This window comes from Babylonia areolata, chromosome 27 (genome assembly GCF_041734735.1).
Source record: "Babylonia areolata isolate BAREFJ2019XMU chromosome 27, ASM4173473v1, whole genome shotgun sequence".
Classification (NCBI taxonomy): Eukaryota; Metazoa; Mollusca; class Gastropoda; order Neogastropoda; family Buccinidae; genus Babylonia; species Babylonia areolata.
Genome location: NC_134902.1, coordinates 9,110,390 through 9,134,242, shown reverse-complemented (window position 1 = coordinate 9,134,242; position 23,853 = coordinate 9,110,390). Strand labels below are relative to the sequence as shown.

General features: G+C 44.7%; 1 protein-coding gene and 1 long non-coding RNA gene across 2 annotated transcripts in view; one reads left to right on the top strand and one right to left on the bottom strand.

The window, feature by feature from the left end:
• The window catches only part of LOC143301653 (plastin-3-like), a 156,885-nt gene extending 147,015 nt beyond the window's left edge, over positions 1–9,870 (bottom strand). The window contains exon 1 of the mRNA XM_076616087.1: positions 9,650–9,870. Coding sequence (XP_076472202.1) covers positions 9,650–9,754 — 105 coding nt within the window. The 5' untranslated portion in view covers positions 9,755–9,870. The remainder of the gene's footprint in view (positions 1–9,649) is intronic.
• Positions 9,871–9,975: 105 nt separating this feature from the next.
• LOC143301655 (uncharacterized) lies at positions 9,976–22,778 on the top strand. The gene is made up of 3 exons (XR_013057821.1): positions 9,976–11,339; positions 15,247–15,435; positions 20,270–22,778. It is a non-coding gene; the product is annotated as an uncharacterized LOC143301655 (long non-coding RNA).
• Positions 22,779–23,853: the final 1,075 nt, after the last annotated feature.

Sequence of the window (23,853 nt, the reverse complement as noted above, 5' to 3'; positions counted from 1 at the left end):
TCCCTACTTGCCAGGGGCTGAACGACTGGAGGATCTAAAGTGTGTCTGAGTCATTGGGGGTGTAATCAGACCCCAGCTCTCTCCAGGGGACAAAGACCCAAGAGGGAGTGCTGCTGCGTGGGAAGTGACTGCGAGGCAGCCCTTTCTTTCCCCGAGATGTTAGAGAGATGGATGACGGCGCCCCTTCTGGCAGAGTCGGAGGGCTGATAGCAGAGTGACACATGTGGGGAGGGTCCGCTCCAGTGCCGCCAGGTCCGAACTGGGTTCAGCCCGATCACAAGGTGAACATGGACTCAACCTGTCACCCAGGCGAGAGAAAATTAATTACCTATATTCTCCGGCTCTTCAGAACAGCAGTTCGAAATTAACCTCCCAGTCCATATTGGGCAGGGTCCCCTCAAACATAGGGAGTCTCCAGACTTGGGTGTGTGGCTCAGTGGGAAGAAGAGTGGGCCAATAAAAAGGCTGGTAAGTTGCCGGCTGATTAACCCCTTCATGCCTGCTGCAGGACTAGAGCCTCTGGACCTTAAGTCCAGCTACGCCTTCGAGGGTTGTGCCAGTCTCGCCACTTTGCGCCTCTTGAGATGGTTAGGAAGGGACCCATGCATGCTTGGAGGGCATGAACACCCAGTAATCTCCTAAATGCAGAAAGGAGTGGTAAAAAGAAGCTGCAATCTTCACCGACCTTGTCGGGGTGACCCAGAAGCGGTCAGTCCCTAGAGGGAGGCGCTAGTGACCCTGGACACCTTGTAACTAAGGGGACCCCATTGGAAAGGGTCCCTGAGGGGAAGGTGCAGGTGACCATGGAGACTGCCCTGACCAAAGAGTGGTTGTTCACAGCCAACCCCTTGGTGTGTGCCGCCCGGAAAGAGATGCGCGTCAGAGGATGAGGGGTTCTCCCCAGGCCTCGTCCCAGCCAAGCCAGCTTGCACCCTAGGTGCATCTGAATGAGAAATCACCCGTGGGGGCGAGTGACCCCTTGAGACCCTCCCCAATGGTCCCTGGCCCCGGGACCTCCAGCAAAGGAGAAGGTGGCCCAGTATGAGTGACGTCCCGTCCAAGTTTGGTGTTGGGCCCGCTGGCAGACCAACAAGCAGACAAGCCAGAGGCATCTGACACACAGGCAAAACGACAACCAAGAAAGAGAAATTCTATGATGCAATGACGAACGAGTGCTTGGGAGAGAAGGGTCAGGTGAGCTATGGGATGGAGGTAGGGAGGACGGGGGAGGGGGGGGGGGGAGGAGGGAGTAGGGGGGCCGTGGGGGGTTGGAGGACAAGACGTGTGATCATTGAAAGAAGCAGTCAGCTGTGACATCCAAATCCACTCAAGTTTTTTTTCTTTTTTTTTTAAAGAAGGGTCGAGCGCATATTGAGAGGATAACGCTCCGTCGTGTGTGTAGTCAGGGGAAAAAGCCATATTCTCAAATGGAATGAATTTAGAGAGCCTCTCTCAAAACAGTTACAAAATTTATTCCATTCCACTGACCCACGGGGTGGGGGTTGAAAGGGGGGACTGCGGGGGTGGGTGGGGGGGTCTGGCTGATTAAATATCACATGGAAATCTGCTGTCACGAGATACTGGTCCAATACAACCAAAACAAAACGCAGACAACACTGGAAGTACAATAACACAAGTCAAATATAGCCCCAGGCTGACCAAAAGTCTGATGACAAAATATGACTGAAGATAACACAATAAAGCCAGTGACCAGATTCCCCCCCCCCCACCCCACCCCCTGTGCATCAACTGTCTCTGTCGGGCATCCTGGATCTATCCACCCTAAGAGCTGGATGCAGACGTTAGTCAGCAAATAGTGAAATGTGTCCCGAGTGTAAAACTCACGACAGGATAATTCCACTGCACAACAACGGTATGTGTGTTTTGCTGTGTGACAACTCGGGTTTTATTTGGGGGGGACAAGTTAGCCACCTTTCCCGACCTGCCATCCCAAACTGGTTTGACAACTTTGGCCTGCTGTGGAGATGTGGTGAGATAGCTGACAAGGTTGTGGGTCTGTGCGAAACTGAGTGACATCGGAGATTAGAAAAGAGAGATAAACCACTTGCAGAAATTGCTGAAGCCAGGCAGCCTGCGCCGCGACACGCATTCATTATTCATGAGCTGCCTTTGCCCCGCCCAAACGAAAGGAAAGCGTCAGTCGAACGCAGTCTCCTGAGTGATTTTATAATTTGGATTACACCTTTTTTCCCTTTTCTGTTTGCTTCATCCCACGCAGATGTCAAACTCAATTTTGTTGTGAATAACATTCCTAAATATTTATATGTATTGGTTACTTTTATTTCCCTATCACCACAGCACCATTTTTCACGAGTCGAAAGATTACCTCCATTGCGGAAAACTATAATATTGGTCTTATCGAGATTCACTGTTTGTTGTAGTCTGTTTCTTGCTTAAGGGCATTTAATTGATTTTGTAACCCTATGGGTGTGTCAGACAAGAGAACAACATCATCAGCAAATAGCATTAAGAGCAAATCTGTTGCGCCAGGTATCATTTGTATTCCATGTCTCCCCTTCTTTGATAACTCCACTGTCAATTTACCGATGAAAAAGGAAAACAGCTGTGTGCTTGGCATACAACCTTGTTTAACCCCTCTTGGACACTGAAAAAAGTCTGAATAAATACCTTTGTCACGAACACATACAAGTACAGAATCGTAGATGCTTTTAACAGCCATGTAAAACTCCCGAGAGAGAGAGAGAGAGACAGAGACTTAGAGAGAGAGATAGAGCACAATACAACGGTCTGCTCAGGCAACATGAAGCGTTCGTATATATATGAATTATATATATGATTATGTACATATAGACAGATTTAGATTTACATACTGATAGATCTATATGAAATTATGTATATATGTATTCATGTAGGTATGTATAGACAGATGTTAGAAGAGAGACAGAGCTGAATATGTGTTTTATGTTTTGATTTTTTTTTTTTTTTTTTTTTGAAGAAATGGTGATGTAAACCAGAAAGTGTGAAGAAAAAGTAGCGTTACGAAAACGCAGTTCAATAATTTATAACTGTCTCTCTCATGTGCAACATTGCGCTGGGGGAGGGGGGGGGGGGAGTTGGTGGTGGGGGGAGCTGCTTTATTTTCTTTTTATATTATCTATATTCAAGCAGATGCAAACGTGCTAAAAACCAAAGCAAAAATGAATCCGTTTTCATTGTATACAGCAAATCTTACTACACGTGGGAAATTCCAGGCGTAACTTAACTTTCGCTTTACTGCAGCTGAACCGTCAGAACCGACCAGTTTCCTTCAGGTGGGGAAGGAGAGGGTGATTTACCCCCACCCTTCCGCACTGCGTGTGTGCCCCAAAACGGCTTCAGCACTGTTATAGACAGTAAGAAGGGGCCTGCCGCGAGCGGTTTATCTCTCTTTTCTAATCTCCGGTGACATGCCCACCAACTGACACTCCCTACTAGCTCAACTCTCTCCCACTTCCCCCACCTAATAACTACATCTTTTAGTTATCGGTCCTCCTCACGCATCCCTCCCCACCATCATGTTTTCACTAATTTCAGCAAGTGGTTTTTCGCATTCTTCACACAATAAGGTAAGTGTTGTTTCTATTCTCAGTTCACTAGGAATGGCTGATCCACAAACACGGCTCGGTTCTGTTTTGCAGTGTGTAGATGTGACAGAATGGTCAGGCTTACGTTATGATACTAGGCCTTTGGTTTTGCTATTCACCTCCAGTTACTAATGCCAACATTTACCAACAAACCAGTCTGAATGCTGCTCCTGGAACAGGGACAGACAGCAAGTGACGTTGTGTCCACACTTCTCTTTGTCTTCCGTCCCTGTACGCAATGACCAAGCAAGTAGTGACCCATCACGAATTGACCCAACACGTCCACTCTCTCACGAAACTCTCCATTCACTCGTCAGTAACAAGAACGTCATTAACACCATAACCACCAAGGACACAGTAGTAACCGATAACCCCTTTCCTGTGCCATGTTATGTGACTGATGTGAAACTGAAAGTTGGGCTTGTAAAATCCCAAGAGACACTGAACCGTGTCTGATAGGCTATCAATGGAGAGGATAAAAAAAAACCTTGTGCACTTGAACCATTACAGCCCTAAACTGGGCTTTACAATTTATATTCATAAACAGCTTTTTTTTTCTTTTTCTTTTTTGAAGGGGGGGAGGGGGAGGTATCATTATCATCGTCATCACCATTGTTATCACAACTGTTGAGTGTTATCAATATCATTATTCTTGTTTTTAAATGACAAGCTGTGTGACAGAAATAGTTACTGTAGACAGACAGACAGAGAAAGAGAGGAAGAGATGGAGACACACTGACAATGACACAAGTTTTAACACTTTTCCCGAAACGACAGAAACTGACCATAAAAGAAATTCTCCTGTAACACATTCATTCACCATTCGCACTTGTCCCCAGCAGTTGTCAAATCATTGCATGCTTAACATCGTTTACTGTGTGACGTATGTCAGTTACTTTTTTTATGGACAGCATCATCACTGCCGCAAAGAATTCCATTTCCTGATCATGAATCACTATTTCGATTTTTATCAACTTTCCGAAGCATTAAAAGAAAAGATGCTTTGAGTAATGGGGACGACGTGAAGTGCGTTCACTTGAGGAAACCACAAGCAGAGCAGTGTCCACACAACTTGGCCCTTATGCCAGAAGGGAAAGGGGAGGTTGGAGAAAACCATCACTGCACGGTTTAGAGTGGAAATGAGGAAGGAGGCAACATTCCATACAAGCCTGGCGCTTTCACAGCAGCTCTATCATTACATAATTTATGACAACGGTCAACTCTCTCTGGCAGCCCCTTACCTATCACCCCCACCGCACCCATGGTCCCCAAGTTGTCTTTTCCGCTCGGATTCAGGCATTCCTACACACTTGTGCTGAGCACAAGTGCTTCCCACCGACCTTGACACAGTTACAATAGATACGATGAAGGATATTGTGTGTTTGTGTGAATCAGAACCAATTTCAATTGTCAAAGAAACATTAACAAAGTTCATCACACACACACACACACACACAAAGAGAGAGAGAGAGAGAGAGATACATATATTGAACTATATCTCCGGGTGCTGGACCCCTCTCTCTCTGTGCTCAGGTTGTGATGGTCGTAGTGGTGGTGGTGGTTGTGGTGCGTGTGCGTGTTTGACAGTTCCACATGTACTGTCAGGTACAGACAGTGCCACAGGTATCGTCATACAGACAGCGGTGCCGCATGTATTGTCAGGTGAAGACAGTGCCACTGGTATTGTCCAGTACAGACAGTGCCACATGTATTATCAACTGCAGGCATTTTAACAGATATTGTCAGGTGCAGACAGTGCAACAAGTATTGTCAGGTACAGATAGTTCCACAGATACCGTAGTACAGCCTGTGCTACAGGTATTGTCAGGTGCAGACAGTGCCATAGGTATTGATATTCACACAGTGCCACAGGTATCGTAATGCAGACAATGCCACACGTATTGTCAGGTACAGGCAAAACCACAGACATTGTCAGGTACAGACTGTGCCACATGTATTGACAGGTACTGACAGTACCCCGGGTATTGTCATACAGACAGTGCCACAGATATTGTCAGGTACAGACAGTCACGTGCCACAGGTATTGTCATACAGACTGCCGCAGATAATTCCTTCGTTTATTTATTTATAGTCTGTTCATTAGACTGAAAATGAATGATATTATTATTTGGATTATTATCATTTCTATCATAATGATGATTGTTATTATTAATTAGAAATCGACATTTCTGTATATTCGAATGAAAAGGGGGCGGTTCAGGTTGGAAGGGAGGGGGGGGGGGGGGGGAAGGGGACTAAGGAAGAGAGAGAGAGAACAGAATGTGGAAAAGATAAAATACAAAATCTAAAATGGAGAGGGTGAGTGTCAGTGATTGGAGAAAGAAAAAAACATAATACTGGAAGGGTGTGTGTGACAGACGGGACGGGGGAAGCGGGATTAAGACCAAAAAAATTATCAATAATCAAATATTGTATGCACTACTTCTGTATATTATTATTTGAAAAGAGGTTCATGTGGGGACCTACAATAAACAACCAACTGGACTATTTAACACATAACTAGCTAACTTTAATAAAGAACAGTTTGAAATATATAACTTTTTTCCAAAAAATGTTAACATTTGAAACAGTAGCCGCAGATAATGTCAGATACAGTCGTCACCAGCTTGCGACCTCACCTCACCTCACCTCACCTCTCCCGTAGTCTGGGTTCAGACCGTTGGGGCACCGCTGCTGACCTGGCCACCACCCCTCTCCACTCTTCACGGTTTTCTGATTTCCTCAGGGCGTCACCGAGCGTCAAGCCTGTCCACCCCCGGATGTTGTCTTCCCATCTCTTCTTCTGCCGTCCTCTCCTTCTGCCTCCTTGTACGGTGCCTTGCAGGAACGTTTTGGCAAGACCAGATGATCGGGAGATGTGTCCATACCACCTAAGTTTGCGTTTTTTCACTATGGACAGAAGGTCTTCGTAGGGTCCAATACTTTGCTGGATTCTGTTCTTCACTTCCGTGTTAGTGATGTGGTCTCTGTAGGAGATGCCAAGTAGTCTACTAAAGCATCTCATCTCGACAGCTTGGATTCTTCTCTCGATGTCTGCAGTCAGGGTCCAAGTCTCGCAGGCGTAGAGCAATATTGATATAACCAGGGAACGCATCAGTCTGATTTTTGAGCTGAGAGCGATGTTTTTGTTGTTCCAGATGGTGTTCAGCTTGTTGAGCAGCTTGCGACACCTTGGGTTATCATTAGTGGTGTATAGGACGCAGTGACGTCACTGGGAACCTGGCCGAGGAATAGGAGGGGGCACACAGGTGCGACTGACACCCCCCTCACTCCCAATCAACTGAAGACAGCACTGTGCAATCAGATATATATATAGCACTTAAGTTTGCGACAGAACCAGTAATATACAGATTAGAATGTAGGACCAATGATATCTATGATATCTGCAGATTAGAAAATAACTGTTTTATTTCAGGACGGCCAGTATGCTCCAACAACTATAATAGACGAAGCAGATTCTGTGCAATAAATAAACCGTTACATCATGTATATTCATGTCACCCGAGTCTGAAGGGTAACCCACGATGTATACGACAATATCATACACACAAGGGATGCACTCACTCACATGTTGGCCACAAGCATCAACTCAGCGCTTTCATCACTGGTTGCCTGCAGCAGGATGGTTCGGCTCAATCCACACCTGTTCATCAGATTACAGGTGCTCCCCCCTTTCCCCGACCCCTTCTTACACCTCCCTCCATCCGTGTCGTTTATAATGTCCACATAGACGTCAGGGCGTCTGAAGCCAGCCTCCAAATTTATCTTGGAACACAGGGTCAGCTTGGAATGCCAATTGGTCTGGGGTTTTTTTTTGTTTGTTTGTTTGTTTTTGTTTTTGTTTTTTTCAACGGGAAGCCCGAGGAGGTACAAGCTACACATTCTCCGTTGGAGTGAGTGAGTGAGTGAGTGAGTGTGTGTGTGTGTGTGTGTGTGTGTGTGTGTGTGTGTGTGTGTGTGTGCGCGCGCGCGCCTCAGTGCCACAGTGTGTATGCGTGTGTGGGGGAGGGGGGTGAGGGGGGAGAAAGGGGGGTGCGTGTGGGTGGGTGTGTGTGACATGGGTGGATGGCAGCAAGCCCGTGTGGTTTTGTGGAGAATTCACGTCGATGGCTTGCTGTATACAGAGAGGAACGTCAGGGCGGGGAGGTTAAAAAAAAACTACGTGCGACACTGAGCTGCCATTTCACACCTGACGTATCTGACATCTCTACCCCCCTCTTTTCTCTGTTTTTTCTGCTCTCTCTCTCTCTGTGTGTGTGTGTGTGTGTGTGTGTGTGTGTGTGTGTGTGTGCGCACGTGATGGTGCCAGTGAGAACGATGGCGTTTTTGAGAATGCGTGCGAACAAAGGCAAGAGAGTGAGGTAGACATGTGTGGACCGTCAGACGAAACAAACTGCGTGGGCACTCGGAATTTCACTTTCACGTGTCAAGTTCCCTTGCAAGGAGATCAAGAACAATATCAACCATGAGTGATATAAAATACGAGAAACCGAGTCGACAACACACTGTGCATAGCTGTCTTCAACTGTGACGGTCTCCACTTGAGACTTTTTTTCCCCCCCAAAGAAATTAAAGACGGCAACTGAAAGGTGATCGTTCCATTGCCCGAGAGAGAGAGAGAGGTGGGGTGGATACAGAGGTTGATTTGTGAAGGCCACCGATCCACACACAAAATGGGAATGTCATATCAGTGTGTGGGACATGGGTGAGAGCTGTGAAAGAATAGTCTGCTTCTCAGTTTCCTAGCTCCAGTCAGTGAATGGAAAATGACATCAATACTGCCGCTGAGGGCCCATGTAAGTCTTCCACATAATCATCATACAATTCAGTTGTGCGCAAAAGACAATAAGTCGTGTCCGACAATGACCATCAGAACAGCAGAGGAGGCAACTAGAACTACTGTCCCAACTATCTGGGCTAGAATTTTTACTATAGTGGAGAGTCTTGCCCGTGTTACATCCTTACTCTCTCGTCAAGGTGGTTTTAGGACAGTCGGCGTTGGGATGGTTCCCAAAGGCCAACTATAGCCCCCAAGGCTGCAGCACTAAGAGCAAGTGCATTCTTGCCTCCAAGTTTGAGAATCATAGTCCTTCACAAAAGACAAAGCTGTTCATGACTTCCCATTGCAATGGAGAAATCATTTATCATACACCTCACGGTCTCACTTTGCTGGTATGCATCATATACCAGATTTTTAACTTGGAAATCCTACAACTTGTACAAACAAACAAACAGGAAGACAAGATAATTCCCGCGACCATTTCACTATTCCATTTACTTCCCGGCAAGACTTTTTTTTTTTTTAAAGTCTTTATAATAATGATGTATGTCTACTTGTCTTTCTCTCCATTAATCAGTTACCTCAGGTTTGTTTTACCTTATCTGTTTCGCTATTTGATTCATGTGATGACCTACATGTGCATGTATTATTATATAAGGTCACATTCTTACTGAAGAGCAGTCATCTAGCCTAACCTGACTAAGCGCGTTGGGTTACGCTGCTGGTCAGGTATCTGCTTGGCAGATGTGGTGTAGCGTATATGGATTTGTCCGAACGCAGTGACGCCTCCTTGAGCTACTGAAACTGATGAACTGCTTGTGCATCTATATATAAGGGCACATTCCAAGACAAGTCTTTGGCATAAAATTTCTATCTCTGCATATCGTAAATGAACCGGGAAGAAAAAAAGAAGAAAAAAAAACACCGTGAGGAGAACTTCTTCCGAGTCATTCGCACCTGAGACAGTCACACTGTTTGCGAGCCCGCCCCCCTTCTATAATACTACTGCTATACGCCTTTCTAGGAAAGGAGGCAGGGACGGAGTGCAAGGTGACGAACGCGTTCCGATGACAGACGACAGAGAGCGGCTGACTGACCCATCCAGTGCCTGCCTCACGACTACTGTCACCACAACACTGCGTCCGTCCACTGTGTGAGTGACACGGTGCACTTTAATTGAAAATAATCATTCTTACACGGAGAACATCTCCAAACAACGAAGCAAAAACGGCACAGGACTTACCGAATCGAAAATCTGTCGTAAATCCTCCACCTGATCATCATCCAGAGTCACCGCGTGCCCCTTGCTCGCCATCTTGTCACACTTTGTGTGTGTGTGTGAGTGCATGTGTGAGAGCGTGGGACACTGAGTCACGTGATCTGACAGCGCGCGGCGATGAGAGGACTGCAGTGCGATTGGTTCAGGCCTCTTTTTGCCAAATAAGGAAACATTTACTACGTGTGTCTGTGATTCATTGTGTACTGACAAACGCAGAAGCTGAAATCTCCGAAGATGTCCTTGGTGGCGACAGACAAGGAAGTGACAGACAGCGGTCAGACGCAGATGGCGCTGGACTCACTACTGGCTTCTTTCGAAGGAGGAGTGGGGAGATAGATTCCCGCGGGGTGACAGGGAATAATTTCATTAGGCAGGGAAAAAAAACCGACATCACTCAGCCAGTGGGCTCGCCGTTCGCGCTGATTCATTCCCATAGTGTGCACGCGGGTTCATTTCCTGGTTTTCAGAGAGGGACAGAGAGAGAGGTGCTTCATATCAGGCTCAACTATTGTCCATTTTCCAAAATAAGCTTATCAGTTTCAGATAAAATACGATGGAAACTTAACAAGAATTGTTTTAAAACCTTTACAGACAGCTGGGGGAAAAGAGAAAAAAGCGGCAAAAAAGGAACTGAACTGAGCGAAAAATACACACTGACACTGACACGTACTAGTACACAGACACTCGCGCACGCACGGCACGGCGCACACTGAACTTGAAACACACACACACACACACACACACACACAAACTACTGAGACAAACACTAACACATACTAACGAACGCGCGGTGCGAGCGCGCGGCAAACTCAGTTGAACGACATCTGCCATGCAATTTCAATCACCCATTCTGATAAGTTTCAGTTTCTCATGGAGGCGTCACTGCGTTCGGACAAATGTGGAAGTAACGCGTCCGCCAAGGAAGCAAGAGAATCCGTGAATCAGCCGCCAATATTTCAAGTTCTTGGTCCCCATCCACTAGACCTTGAGTGGTAGTCTGGACGCTATCATTCGGATGAGACGATAAACCGAGGCCCCGTGTGCAGCATGCACTTAGCGCACGTAAAAGAACCCACGGCAACAAAAGGGTTGTTCCAGTGGCAAAATTCTGTTGAAAAATCCACTTGGATAGGAAACTGAACAAATAAAACTGCACCGCGACAGGAAAATATACCCAAAAAATGGGTGGCGCTGTAGTGTAGCGATGCGCTCTCCCACGGGAGAGCAGCCCGAATTTCACACAGAGAAATCTGTTGTGATAAAAAGAAAAATACAAATACAAAATCCATATACACCACACCACGCCCGGTTTGCTAGGCAGCTGCCAGTGACAGCAACATAACCCCGGGCAACTGAACGGTCTTGTCAGGCTTATAGTGCATGTTTATATATTTGTGTACCTATCAGAGTGGATTCGGTTTCTTTTTTTTTTTTTTTACATAATTTTGCCAGAGGACAACACTCTCGTTGCCATGGGTTCTTTTTCAGTGCGCAAGTCAAACACTTGAATTCCATTGAGTGTCGTCTTGTGACGTCACCCTACACTGCGTGTGTTTCGAAGCGCTGGGCGAGACTAGTTTTTCGTTGACAACGAGACGGGCGACAAACATCCGGCAACATGGAAACGTGTGCAGGCCCAGAGCAACTTGTCGAGGTGAGTTAAATGTTTTGCAAATTGAAATTAAAATGTCACACACAAAAAAAAAAAAAAAAATGGTTCGTGGGACGAACATGCTGGCAATCTCTCGATTTAGCACACCTTTGGCTCAGTTCTCAAATGGTCGATTTCCGCTAGGCCTACAGGGTCATTGAACCAGAATGGCGTCCGATTTAGGACGGACTCATTCCAATGTATTCTTGTGAACTCTATCATTCCGACATGGTTGTCGAATGTGTGTGTGTGTGTATACACATACATATACATACATACATTGACAGCTGGTTCACTGTTCAGTGCATCTTTTCCTTTGTTCTTTTCTTACAAATCTCTATTTCCATAAAATACTACGTCAGTAATTGTATTTAACGGAAAGGTATAAGGGGTCGCCAGAGGAAAACGTTTAGCGCGGTACAGTACTTGTGGCTGACTGCTGCCGCGCATATGCTGTCCTATACCTCCGTTAGTAGGTCACTGCGGCAGATACAGTAAGAGAACTCTTTGGGGTCAAAGGAAACAAATTTTTTTAATTTCATCTATTAAAAATAGATTGGTAGAAAACACAAATTTGCTTTTATGAATGTTTTACAGTTTCTTACCAGTCCTGACATTTCAAAAAGAATGAAATCGGTATTATACCGACTGCAAAGGTGAATTTATGAAGGCAGCACGGGATCATTTAGTTCGTAAGAACAATTATGTTGACATTTTACGCATTGCACAAGTTGGAAATACTTCATGCTCTGCTTATTAACCTGTAGTATATGAATATCTCAATACCTGTTAACTAGGTTTGTTTCAATGAACATTGTCGGAGCACTGTCCGGACAATTAATTCAGAATGCATGGAAGGCAGATGATGGCAAAATCGACCAACATCATGTCTTGATGTAAAAAGAACGGTATGAAATATATTTTTTTCTTTGGAAATGAAGCGGTATTTGCAAATGAGACTCACGAACCCTGGCGCAGTAGACAGTCGGTTTAGCGTGGGAAAGAAAATGTATCTGGCTGGAGTATGAAGGTGGCAAAATGAAGTGCATCAGATAGTCATGAAGAGCAAAGACTGCCTAAAAAATGAAAATGGGTCAGTCACCAGAACTTTGTTGTAAATGGGGGTCTCTCAGTCTGATTCTGTATAAACATGTGTTTAGAATGATTATTCAAATGTTTCACATGTTATCAGGATTGCAATTCATTAGATAAATGTCTGCAACAATTTTGTGAGAATATGGTTTGTTCTTGTGTCCAAAATTTCGGCGCCATTTTGTGACATGGCAATGTGTCTAAACATGAAGTGGTCAGAAACAAATAAGTACAAACCTGATTAAAATCCAGTACATACAGACCTGATCTATATTCATTCGTTGTGATAATAAAACATTGATCATCAGAAAAAATGGTACATTAAGTTCGAAATATTGCGCAGAAAACCCGCGTGTCGGACGTAAACAACCCGTTCCTCTTGACGTATTTTTTATTCATTCAAAGGCAAGCACATTCATGAATACACTACACGTTCTTTACTTGCAACAGGTGGTCAACACATCTATCTTCTGCAGCACATACACTCATTTTCTGGAGAGAAAAAAAGGAGTGTATTCAACTATTTAAATGCAATCGACGTCGCATATTAATTTTCAGTTCCGCTTTTCTGTGTTTCTTCTGTGCATGTAAACGACCCCTCAAAAATATACATGTAAACAAAATTAGAACTGTTTCCACATAAATCATGCGGATTCATCGCGGGAAAGCGTAAATCGGTTTGACAAACACCCTTCAGTTGTGTGTGTTTGAACACAGATTCAGAGAATGTGTTGTTTCTGACAGCGTGTGAGATGTACATATGTTACACAGAAATCTCCGATATGGTCATTCGCACCCCGTGGTTGCTATATTTAAAAAAGACAAAACTGTGTATGTTAATTTCGTCGTTGTTATCGTTTGTTTGTACATTTATCTCTGATCCGATTAAGTTTAGACACAATCACTGTTTCTGACACATGGCAAGATGCGGTAATATACTGATACTGGCGTAAGATTTCGAACCAAGTCAACGCATGTAGTTCAGTAAGACTGTTTTCAGTTGAAGACTTGTTGCATCAAAAGTTTCAAACAACAAAGTTCGAAGTAGAAAATCACCCCCTTAAATTACCTTGATTTTGGCTTTTGCTGTCTGGTGAAGTTTTATCACGAAATGATGTATTTTATCAGTTCACAAGACAGACGAAGTGTGGAACGAAAAAAAATGTTGTATCCGAAACATGTCAGTCCCTACGCGCTTATTGTTTTGCAAAATTTGATTAGAACAGCCACATTTTACATCACACAAGTTCTGAAAAACCAAAGTATACATTGATTGTGAATGAATTTCTTAAAAGTAATTAAGTTTGAAGCATTTCACGTTTAGTAGTGCTTGAGATGAAGTCATGTGTCACATTCGGACACGGAACACATGTCCTTTGGTCCTGCTTTACGCAGATAATAAAATTCCTTATTCTTAGTCGTTTTTGTTGTTGTTTGGTTTTGTTTTTTCTCAAAGTCTTACTTTTATTACATTTTGTTTTTCTGCAATCCTACATATTTGTTCACTGTGAGGATAACGCTAATCAGTTTTCTGTTGATTGACCAAATAGAAAGATACAAAGAATCCGGTGTTTTGATCACAATTCTTCAGATAAAGAGGAAATCTTTTGTCAAGTGATATAAATAATACAATTCCTATTTCATAATGAGATGAACGGTAGTACTTTAAACAGTTAAACACTGGGGAGGATTGATGTGAAAATGGAGTGCCTGTGGTGTTTCTGAAAAATAAAATCATCCAGGGTGGGGAAGTTAGTTTAGGTCAGTATTTTGGGTTCCACGTTACATATGTCATAAGGTTTTAGGCAATCATAAATAAAATACATAATTTTGCACAGGCTTTGTTTGAATGCATCGCATTGGCTAAGGATCGCATGATAGATTCATTACTATCATTATTTTAAATCCAGTAATTCAAACATCTGCGCCGGGAAAGTTAGTTTAGGTAACTTGGATTCAGTGTTACACGTGTTACAACAAAGTTTTACATAATCATTAATAAAATTTATGATTCATTGTTATCATTATGATTATTATCTATATCCCACGCTAAATCGACGTCTACTGCGCCAGGGTTCGTGAGTCACATTTGCAAATACCGGTTCATTTCCAAAGAAAAATATGTATTTCATACCGTTCTTTTCACATCAAGACATGATGTTCAATTTTGCCATCATCTGCCCTCCATACTTTCCCAGTTTATTGTCTGGACAGAGCGCCAATAATGTTCATTGAAACCGAACCGGGTTAACACATATTTAGATATTTATATTCTACACGTTAATAAGCGGAGCATGGAGTATATCCAAGCTGTGCATTGCGTAAAATATCAACAAAATTGTACTTTCGAACTAAATGATCCCGTGCTGCCTTCGTAAATTCACCTTTGCAGTCGGTATAATACCGATTTCATTCTTTATGATATGTCATGAATGGTAGGAAACTGGAAAACATTCATAGAAGTGGATTTGCGTCTTCTACCACTTTAGTATAAAATACATGAAATTGAAAATGTTTGTTTCCTTTTGACCCCAAAGAGCTCTGTTCTTAGCTTACTGTTATGAATCAGTTGTCTGCCGCAGTGACCTGCTCACAGATCAGCATCAGCGCGGCAGCAGTCAGTCACATGTACTGTCTCGCGCTGAAAGCTTTCCTCTGGCGACCCCTTATACCGCGCTTGCGTAACCTTCGCCTGTGCTTGCCTTGCGACTCTGTGTAAGGCGCTCTCACACATGCAGAAGTAATATATGAATGTCACAAGTTACAACACTAACACCACGAGGACAAACTAACTATACAACCCCTCACCTGTCACCAGGAATCAGGCACACCACTGGCCCAGGAGAAAACTCAGGACACAGATCCACACAGAGGAAGAAGGGGGTCACACAGGAATCGAACCCCACAACTGTCCAAGAGGGCACCCAACACCTCGCTTGCTGGATCGGCGACCCTTCCACCAACGCACGGCACCAAAGGCCCAGCAAAACCCTTCCTTCAAAACGACGTAAACTCCGAACTCACCTCAAGAGTTCGGGACGAGAAGGAATACGGTCATGTCAGACACACATCACAACAGATTCACGTGCATCAGTTCGGAACTGAACTGAGCACACAAGAGAACGATAGAGCAAAAACGGGGAGAGAGGAGGGAGAAAGGGAGAGGAGGGGAAGGGAGACGAACACGCGAACACGCGCACAACTGAACTGCACGAGCCGTGACAATACCCCCGTTTTAAGTTCAAACCACACGTTTGAACCCTCACCACATGTCGCGGCGAGTACAAAAATATGCTTGAAAACGCCCCACAGTGTCAGATTTTGTATTTCCCGATTCCTAAATATAGCTCGCCAGAGGCCAAAACCACACCCACAACGTAAACAAAAAATAATGTTTCCGTCATGCTCCGCACCATCTCATCTTACAGAACACATTTGAAGTTAAACATAACAGAAGACAACAAGCAAAATCAACCATCTGTTTCAACAATACATGCACAGTTCCAGCAATTTCTGACTGCCAGTTATACACATATCAATGACAATCGAGCTGAATGTAATCTACTGAACCATACATGAACAAACAATATACAGGCTGCATGATATGCTAGTGGTGTGCATGTTTGGTAGGTTAATAAGGTGTGCTTAATAAGGTTGGCACTAAACATTTTTCCTTGTTCCCAACTCGGATGCAGGAGTTTGCTGACCAGACTCGGCGTATGCCAGTGAAAGGACGCTACCATCCCAGTTCCAGTCTTCTCCATTTGCTGGGATGGAGCAACGACACCTTGCTGCCCTCTGCAAAGTCTCTGCGCCTCTTCCCAGGAGGGACTTCGGAGAGTCTTTCTTTCGCCACTGTCTTCAGGCACCTCTCGCAAGACCTGACATAACGCTTAATGGCAGCACACATGCCCGGTCAATGCAAGTAGGGAAGAATTCTGTTCAGGGTAGGATACATGCCCAAATGACCAGACGATGGGGCATCATGACCTAACCGTAATACGGAAGTCCGAAGAGCCTTGGGAACACAGACCTGTATGGCTTCTCCACAGTGGTTCCTAAAACAGCGGACAAGAACTCTCTGCTCGCGGCGGTAGGTTACCTCCCCAGACCCCGCGCTTTGAACGGACTTCCTCTCGGCAGACTCTCTTGCTTTCTGCAGGTCCGAGTCTTGGTTCTGTTGCTCTATCAGCTCCTCTCTACTTATGTCAAAATTCACACCGTCTGTGGGAAGTGAAAAAAACAGGCTGGGAATCCCGTTTGGCTTGGACTCTGGTCTCAGCATGCCCTACGATCTTACGGTCGGCATAGACGGGAACGTCCACCAAAGCTCCATTTGCTTTACAAGCTGTGTTTCCAATAAGTACATCCTCAACAGGCGCTTCCATTACGGCCACATGAAATCTACCACGAATGAACGGCGACTCCAGCTCTATGAGCTATCGGCAGCAAGGATGAACATTTGGACTCGGCCAAAACAACTCGAACAGTGGACACTGTGAACGCATCAGAGGAAACCAAGTGACGAGCCACGACAATCATGTGGGCTCCAGTATCCCGAAGACCTCTGACAGCCTGTCCATTGACTACTGCTTCACATCGTGGAGAGTACGCTTGTGAAACACAAGGGACACAAAGAGTAGGGGGTGGTAGAGGTTGTCTCTCTAAAGGCATGTGACTGGCCACCAGGGCCACTCGCTTGGGCTGGGTACACTTCCGGGCGAAGTGTCCTGCATTGCCACACTTAAAACAGGTTGGCGGCTTGGGTTTGTGGGTTCCACGAGCACCTGGCTCTCCAGCGCCACTTTGGCTGGGGGTTCTCTCGTTTACCAGGACTTGTTTGAATTCAGTGTCAGCTTTACTTTCCATCCTCTTGGCGGCCCTGAGCTCGGCTTCGGCTGAGCGCCCAGCCTTCCTTGCACAGGTGACCTTTGTTGCGACACGAGCTACGTCTTCTACATTCCGTGGTTCTTCCTTACGGATCTCTGTGACAAGTTCCGGGGTCAAGATGGAGAAGTACTGTTCCTGCAGGAACATATCCTTGAGGTCCTCTACTTTGTTTTCATCCCGCCCGCTCGCAGGGCACCAGCGTGAAAGGCAGGTCTTCATGCGGTTAAGGAACTGCTCAAAGGTTTCATCAGTCAGCTTTCTCATTGACCTGAACTTTCTGTAGGAGTCGGCATCTAGTAGGAAAACGCGCAACAGTGCGGCTTTAAGCGAATCGTAATTGGTAATCTCAGCTTCAGAAAGTCGTAAAAAGGCATCCCTGGCCCTGCCCTGAAGCAAAGTAACCAAACGGGTTTCCACTTATTTAGTAAGGCGACTCTCTCAAAATGAGTCAAAAATGAGTCTAGGTCGTCCTTGCCATCAAAGGGTGTGAGGGTGAGCTGCTGCATGGACCTGGCCTCTATTTCCTCCTGTTTGAGCTCGAGCTTCCTCTCGAACCTCTGCCTCTCTTCCTCCAACTGCCTCTCTCTGAATATCCTCTCCTCCTCCCTTATGCGTCTAGCCTCCTCCCTCTCTTCTTGCCTGATACGTCTAGCCTCCTCTTTCTCTTCCTGGACTCGTCTTTCCTCTTTCTCCTCTTTGATCGCATCCACCACAAAATGAGCTAAAGCCTCATCTGACAATCCCAAGTCAGATCCCAAGGCCCGGAATTTGGAGTAAGGATCCTGACGGAAGCAGAGTCCAGACTGACCCCACTCTTACTCGCTGCAGCAGGCGAACCATGGGGGTGACCACCCCACTGGTCCTTGACCAGCCAGACAGCTCGTCTTCTCGAGGGTCCCTGGGGAAAGACCCACGTCATCCCATTTGGCAGCAGCTGACTTTGACCTCGGTGTGGAAGCGTTTGCGGCCTGCTTCCTAGTCAGCATACTGACAAGATGCTCGAGATACCTACTTTATCAATCTACTATGCAACTTTACTGTGCCCTATGACCTGCTCTCCCGAGAAACAGTCAGAAGGAGTGCTCTCAGCGGAAGTAGTTAAACGAAAGGACAAGCAAACAGTTCACCATGTTATCACAGAATCGAAAGTCACTCATGTTCAATTTTTTGTCAGATCAATGCAAGGAACCAATCGATGGGACGCACAAAACAAGGACACCCTACCGTACCCTCCTAACTAACCTATAAGTACCCCGCATCTCCACCATTGTCACAACCCATAAGGGGTTGCCCATGAACCCCCCGCACCTTCCCAGACTAACACCCTAACACAAAACACAGAGACAGATAATTCAGCTCAATTCTTTACTGTTGTGCACTTTGAATACCCTGGTCCAGACACACAAATTTAAACACTTAACTACAGCAACACTCTCCTTTGGTTACACCATAGCAGCATGACCACGACACAGTAGGCCCTGGTAATGGCAGCTCAGATCTACGCGAAAAAAATGTCAGTTCACTTGAACCAAACTCAAACTCGCCCGTTGAAGGCCAGTGTCACTGAACTGGCTTTAGTCGTACGCCTGCAGAATCGGAGAGGGTGGAACGGGATGAGGGACTGTGGGTGAGGACGTTGGAAAATACGGAGGTCTGGGAAAGGAGTGGGAGTGAGGGAGTTTGGAACGGACAGGGATGAAGTGGAATGATGACCACTGAAGAGGCGAATCCTGAGTTCTCTCAGGGTGGCAGACAGGGGAAACCCACAGGAAAAAGTCACAGGGAACAAATCTGTAACAAGACTCCCATGTCTCTGTAGACTATGCTCTAACACGTTATGAAAGAGTGCCCCCTCTCATATTACGCTAAGTAGGCGATTAAGTGGATATTGATGCAGTCGCTTCCACACACAAAAACTACCAACGCCAAATGTACATGAACTGTTATGGTTTCTCCGATAAAGAGTTACGCCACACACAAACTGAAAGAGTCATTACAGGTAACTCTAAATGACAGTCAGTATTTATTTTACTGGTTTCTCCAGAAACAAAACCCAAATAGACAATATTAAATCTCCATATCACGATATCACGATACAAAAATGTTTAGGAAAATCTAGACAGTTTTCATTGTAAAGAAAATAAGTTTGAGACAATAACTCGAGCTGAATACATGTCAAAATAACACATAATTAACACAACCTTATTAATTCCCCCCAAAATATCTAGAAATAAAAGACTTGGATTTAAACTCCGAACTCACCTCAAGAGTTCGGGACGAGAAGGAATACGGTCATGTCAGACACACATCACAACAGATTCACGTGAACTGAGCACACAAGAGAACGATAGAGCAAAAACGGGGAGAGAGAAGGAGGGAGAAAGGGAGAGGAGGGGAAAGGGAGAGGAGGGGAAGGGAGAGGAGGGGGAGGGAGACGAACACGCGCACAAATGAACTCCACGAGCCGTGACAAAGCCTTTAAACATATTCAGGTTTCACAAAATTGTAAGAACATCAGTTGTTTTCACTGATTTTTTTTTTTCAGTGTTATATTTTCCATATACTTATATATTATGTGTGTGTGTGTGTACTTGGAATTTATTATTAGGTTAGTGGGCTGTGAGTTATTGTAATCAAATTAGTATTTTGTTTTATTAATTAATCTTATGTGCGATCAGTTGTTAAACTTATTAATGTGTGCTGTGTAATTTTTTGGTATGGGTGTGGGGGTTACATCACACACACACACACACACACACACACACACCAGACATGTATAACTATAACTGTATAAAGTAATACTGTAATGTACACACCCAGACATACACATAGTGTTGTAAGTTCTATACAATGTAAGGCAACTTTAGTGGAAATAACAATAGAATATGTTGAAAAACATTTTTAAATGCTGCCATCTCTCATTTTTTGTGATGTGTACATTTACTTTGCAGGAACAAAGTCAAGAAATGAAGAAATGAGCAAGCTTCCAGTTGAAACCAAGAAGCAGGAAGACAATGTGCCCGAGGTAAATTGTAAAATGATACACTGTATACAGGTTTTGTTCAAATATATACATAATTACACATACTGTTTGAAAGTCTACAAGTGTTTGTGCTGAGTTAGCATGTGTATTTTACTCCTTTTTTTCATACTGCTCATGTTGCCCATTTGTTATATCACTTCTAATTTTCAATCAAGTGTCACACAAAAATTAAACATGTGCAAGTTGTCTGAAATGCTTCTTTTTTTTCAACAAAATGTTTGATTCATTCGTTTATTTATTTATAGTCTGTTCATCTAAGATGATGGTATTAGACTGAAAAAATGTTTGAGAATTTTCTGAAAGCAGCTTTTTGCCTATGTGGAGAATATAAAAAGATTTGTCATTCTCATATTGAGTGACATGGATGATTCAAGTGTTAGTGATACAGTGATAGCAAGAGCACTGGTTTTAACAGGCCTCTGGCTGTGTGTGGTGCACACTAAGTCTGGGATGGAGCAGGGCGGGGGCAGGGAGAAAAATGGCTCAAGATGTGTTGTACTGGCCATTTACATCAACTCACTGATCTGACATACGTTTACAGTATGGCCAACAGCAAAGTGAGAGCTGTATTATCAGTGGTTTCTTAACTGCAAAGGGAAATCGTTTGCAACTTAGTCTTTCATGAATGACTATGTCTCTCACACTAGAAGTCAAATTGCACTGGGACTTAGTGCTGTAGCCTTGGGGGCTAACTAGCCTTTGGGATCCGTCCCAATGGTGACAGTCCTAAGGCCCTCTTGATCGAGGGAGTGGGGATGCAACTTTGGCAAAACACTCTCAACTATAAATTGTATAATCAAATTCCAGCCCGGATAGTCGAGACAGCAGTTGCCTCCTCTGCTGTTCTGATGGTCATTGTCGTACACGACTGATTATCATATACTGGTCCTAGGAGGACACCGATCAGCATGGGTAAATCAGGAAACAGCTGCTGTGTGCTTGAGGGATGAAGGTGTCCACCATGCAGGTTCTGCTGAAATGTAAGGAAGCCAGAAGGATGTGACGGGGTCTTGTGATGCAACCGTGTGTCTGAAAGACATGGTGCTTGCTTCCAAAGTGACAACAAAGTCATCCTCTGACAGGCCCTTGACTGAAGGCTGGGGCTCCATGATGGGATAGCCTGCCTAGGCTAGAAACCCTTGGAAGTGTCTCATTGGAAAGACAGTGCTTGAGAAGGAATGCCCATCTGTAACCACAGCAGTGGTTGTGTGTTGAGGCTGAAAGGATCAGGCAGGGAAGACCAAGTGCATAAAGTGCTTTCAAACTCCAATTGTTTGAGACGTCGATGCTGAATCTCTGTTCAAGCAAGGTGATGGGGTGAACTGATGTGCTTGAATGCGGCATCTGCCGTGCTGGTATGAGTGGGCAGAAAGGTACGCCACTGTGGCTAATGGACGGTTTGTTGTGCTTTGTGAGACGCATCTGTCCTCGTCAGTATGCCTTTCTCCCGAGTATAGAGGAAAACAATTATTACACAGGCCTTCTGCTGCTTGTGAGGAGTGGAAGAGATGGACTTAGGGTGACTGTCTCCTGCCCAGTGGGCAGTTTTTGGGCCTGCTAAAACTTGGAAGGCAAAGACAGACACCCCTTCATGGGAGGGCTGGCTAGGATGTAGGCCCTGTGTGGAGCTGTTGTCACAACCACAGTGGTGCAAACCAAGGGTTGTTGTAGGCAAGGGAGGGAAGAAGGGATGCCTTACAAACTTGAAAGGAATGAAGGGCATGTTTGTCTGGAGTGGCACCTCTGAGTTGGACTGCCTCATCCCTCCTTGTACCAGGTTAGAGCATCTCTAGCTCTGTGGGTGATTGTTTTAGGCAAATGAGTTGGGTTGCCTTGTCCCTCCTTGCACCAAGAGAGGGCATCCTTAGCCCTGTGGGTGGGAAGGGAGTGTGTGTCGGTCCCTAAGGACCAGCCACTACTGATATGTGAAGGAGCATACATTCAGGCGTGAATGAGGCAGTTTTGTCTGTGAGTGCAGTCGTCCTCCAAAAGCAAGGTAGGGATGTATTTACGAAAATGAATACATATATGTGCAAAAGGATTATAAACTTCCATCAGTTTGAGTGATCAGTGATGTCAGGAATATGCCAATGACAAGAGATCGGGTCACAAGAAACAAGTGGCTGTATAAGCATACGTGTAGTGTGCACAGATGTACCAGAGTAAATGGGTAAGTGTGCATAATCAGTAATGGAAAGAAATCTGTGTGTGCACAAATATATAAGAGATGTACATACGCATATGAATAATGTGCCAGTATGAAGACGCAGAGAGTTCTGGGCATTGTGTACAGAATGACACAAATGCAAGTGTGCATGTATTGCTATGTAGGGAATCTCAATGAATAGATCTCAATGAACAGAAACAGAAATTTGATTGTACATGTTAAAATGAAAATTGTGTGAACATATCCTGTAAGCGCACACACATGTGTATACTGAGGGATAAGTATACATCTAATTTATAAATGTAAATATAAATATGTATAAATATATATCACTCTTTTTTTCGGGGGGGAGGGGGGGGAGGGTCGTTGTTGTTGTTGATTTTGATAATAAATCAAAAAGTATAGAATGGAAAATATTGTGATTTATTTCCTGTTATTGTGTATAACAAGAAAAGAATGGTAATGGGATTGGTTGCCTGCAGAGGACTGTGTGCAAGTGTGGGGGGATGAAGAACCCCAAAGTTCAGTGGCCAATAGCCTAGAAACAGTAAGAAAGGTGCAGTTGCTGTGCAAAGGTGTGTAAAGCCTGTGAATGGGCAGCAGGACCCAATGAGAAACCAAAAAAACATCGTTGATGGTCAGCACTGGGGGCAGGAGTGACGTGCTGTGTAGGCGGAAGGGAAGTAACTACAGCGTCAACCGCCTAGGTTACTAATGCGGAATTGCCTCCCTTGGCGCCGATAATGGGCACAAAAGAGGCCACACGACACAACTCAACACCTGTCCTGACTCTGGATCAACCACTCTGGTGGAAAGCCACTGACATCTTGCTAATGAGCCTCCTGCCAGTTATATGAAGTCGATGGTGCTGCGCCTTGGTGCTTTCCATGCTGAAATGAGCTTCTGAGGCTGCATTGGACGGTTAATGGAGGGCAGTGGGTTGCAAGAGGTTAAAGGTTCTGGAATTGCCCTTCTCTCCAAACGCTGTCATGCACATGATGCAAGGAAAAGCAGTGACACGAGCAGGAAGGGGACATTTTAGTGGACTGTACTTAAACGCATTCGTGACTGCAAAAACATGTGGAGTCAAGCTGCCAGCTACACAGAACCTAGATCTTGTTCCAGAAGACCTTCATTTGGAACAAGTGGATCAACAAGTTCAAAATGAACTTCAAAATTCAATTGAGACTTTCAAATCAAATGCTGCTGATCACACGGACTTCACCGAACCAATGTTAGATGAAGATCTTGATCATGGACTGGCTTTGTATAATTTCTCTCATGGAGGGCAAACTTGTAGCTCATGACCTTGAGGCAAACACGCA